The sequence below is a fragment of the Rattus norvegicus genome, chromosome 4 (genome assembly GCF_021556685.1).
Source record: "Rattus norvegicus strain SHRSP/BbbUtx chromosome 4, alternate assembly SHRSP_T2T, whole genome shotgun sequence".
NCBI lineage: Eukaryota > Metazoa > Chordata > Mammalia > Rodentia > Muridae > Rattus > Rattus norvegicus.
Genome location: NC_141537.1, coordinates 9,225,001 through 9,227,474, shown reverse-complemented (window position 1 = coordinate 9,227,474; position 2,474 = coordinate 9,225,001). Strand labels below are relative to the sequence as shown.

Sequence of the window (2,474 nt, the reverse complement as noted above, 5' to 3'; positions counted from 1 at the left end):
TACATGAACTTGGAAGAGGAACATAGCAAGAGGTTTCTAGGGAGAACTGGAGGGGAAGTGAGGTTAATACGATCAGACAAACGGGAGAGTTAAGAGAACTAGCCCCCTTCACTCTTAACAGGGGCGGTGAGGAGTGGACTTGTACCAAACCAAGGTGTCTAAAGGCTAAGGGTATTCCCAACCTCTTCTGAGCTCATATTCTTCTCACGCTATATCTATCCATCATCAGGTAAGGATTTGGGGGTTAGAAATGGAAGTTGAATTGTGTGCCTTGGTATTCTACCCAGAATTATTCAAGTTCAACGACCCATGGGTGAAAAGCATCTAGAAAAAAAAATGAACATTCCTCATTAATACAGTACCTAGATGTGCTTTCGGCCCATAGTGCAGGCTGTGGTTCTAAGATGTTGCATTGCAGTCTCAAGAAACCTCTGCGCTTTCTTAGTTCGTGTGCCTGCATTCTCATGGGCGGGGATTACTCCCACCTGTGTCCAAAGCTGTCTAATTAAACCAGGGCTTCACAAGGGGAGGGGAAGGTAGGCAGCAGCAAAGACTTAGCTTGCAGAAAACAGTAGTGTAGTGCGCTGGCTGCCCTCCTCAGTTAAGCCCCATTGAAGCGGATGGCGGGCAAAGGAAATCCACCTGCCCGCTGAGCGCCTGTATGCGCGGTGGAAAGGAGGCTACATCCTTTAGCTGTGGTTTTTAGGAACCTTGCCAAGGATCCCTGCGTGTCAGCCTTGCTCCTCCTCCGTTCCTCCACTTTCTCGCCTTCACCAGTGCAGTGGCTCCTGGCAGAACCTCGCATGCCACCTCCCGACCATCCCCGGGTTTGGCGCCTGGAGTGAGGAGCAGGAGCTGCAGGGGAGCTCTGCCCCTCTGAGTTGCTTTTTCTTAATTAAGTCCGGGTGAGGGGTGTGCTGGGATCCGCACCGACTGCACTCACAGCCTGAGCTGCTGTGGGTCTGTCTGGAGGGCCTTGCCAGGAGGACGCTGGAGTCAGCGCCCACCCCTGGGGTCGGGGCCGCGTGGCTTCCGCGGGTGGCGCGTGAGTGCGCGCGACTGTCGTGGCTCCCACGCCCTTGGCGCAGGGCAGGGCTGCGTGGACATCCCACACTCCACACCCAGCTTCTGGCCCTCTTCGAGTCCTCTTGGAGCTGCTCCCACTTCTGGTTTGGAGAGACCTGGACTGTTTCCCAGCGAGGCAGCCCTGGACAGAGCGCTCTCAGAGCGCCTGGCGCCGGCCAGGGCTCCCTTTAGGGTGCGAGCAGCTGCTCTTAGGGCTCTGGGCTGCGGACCTTAGGGCTTTGGACCAGGGAGCTCACAGAAGCTTGGAGTACAGGTCCCAGGCTGGAGAGGGAAGAGACCCCACGCAATCTCCCCTGAGGCGCGCATCTGTGTTGCCAGCCTCCACGCGTCCAGGAAGTTTGCAAGGTAGAGGATCCAGACCCCCAACTTCTCGCGGACATGAATCAAACAGCCGGAGCGTCCAATAACGTCAGGTGTCCTCCAGGGAAAGGCCATAAGGTAAGAGACTCTTGACAGAGTGGAGGGGACTGTTGGGCATGTCTAAAGAGGGAGATTCGCAAGCACTGGGAGCTGCCATGCGTCCCTCCCTAGCGCCTGTGTGTCCTTCAGTGGTGACAGTAGATGGATGGCGTGGACTCCCAATGATGTGTGATGTTTAACAAACCCAGGGGTTTAACCCAGATGTTTAACAGAGCCAGCTAAGAAGGCTTAGTGTGTGCGCGCCTGTTCTGGGGTACCCTGCGCTTGGAGATGCTCTGCTGCTGGTCTTCGCTGGTCTAGGTCTGGTGGATGCAGCTGTTTGCCTCTATTGAGTTTTCTAGAAGGATAGGTCTGCGGGTGGCAGAGCCCCTGAATCAGCTCCTCCAGGCTGGAGCTCCCAAAGAGGCTTCGCACTCTTATCGGTGCCACAGACACGTGTTACATTTACTTTAATGGACTAGTGTGTGTGCCTGCAGTTATTCCTAGGAAATTAGTGAGGTTAAGAGGAAGTGGAGCACGCAGGGGCCTGGGAACACCAGCAGAAGCTTCTAGAAGCCAGCATGGAGGGTCAAGGCTCGGAAATATTTACTTCCCACATTCAAGTGTGCAAGTCCAGATTCTCCCCACACCCATCTCGAGCATCAGCCCTCCCTCGGCAGCACTCAGTCTTCTTGCTCTCTCAATCACCTGTGGTTCCCTTGTGAGCAGTTGTGAGAAAACTGTTTACCTGGATTCATAGGGTAGCACAGACCATTGCACACTTGCCAAATATCCCAAAGTGCTTAAATTCATTTTTAACCTAAAGGTAAGGACTTTGGAGTGTTTGGTATACAGCCTGAATCTACATTCAGCCTTTATCTTGTGCTTGCTATGCCTAAACTTGCGTATACATTACAGGCATGTGGCTATTGGCATGTCAGGAAAATGTTGCCATTGGGATCTTCTTGTTGGCTGGGGGTGGGAGGCTA

General features: G+C 53.8%; 1 protein-coding gene across 1 annotated transcript in view; it reads left to right on the top strand.

Moving 5' to 3' along the window:
* The first annotated feature begins 766 nt into the window (after positions 1-766).
* Dpp6 (dipeptidyl peptidase like 6) overlaps positions 767-2,474 on the top strand; it is a 906,096-nt gene continuing 904,388 nt past the window's right edge. The window contains exon 1 of the mRNA XM_087656307.1: positions 767-1,524. Within this exon, the coding sequence (XP_087512433.1) occupies positions 1,465-1,524 (60 nt within the window). The 5' untranslated portion in view covers positions 767-1,464. The remainder of the gene's footprint in view (positions 1,525-2,474) is intronic.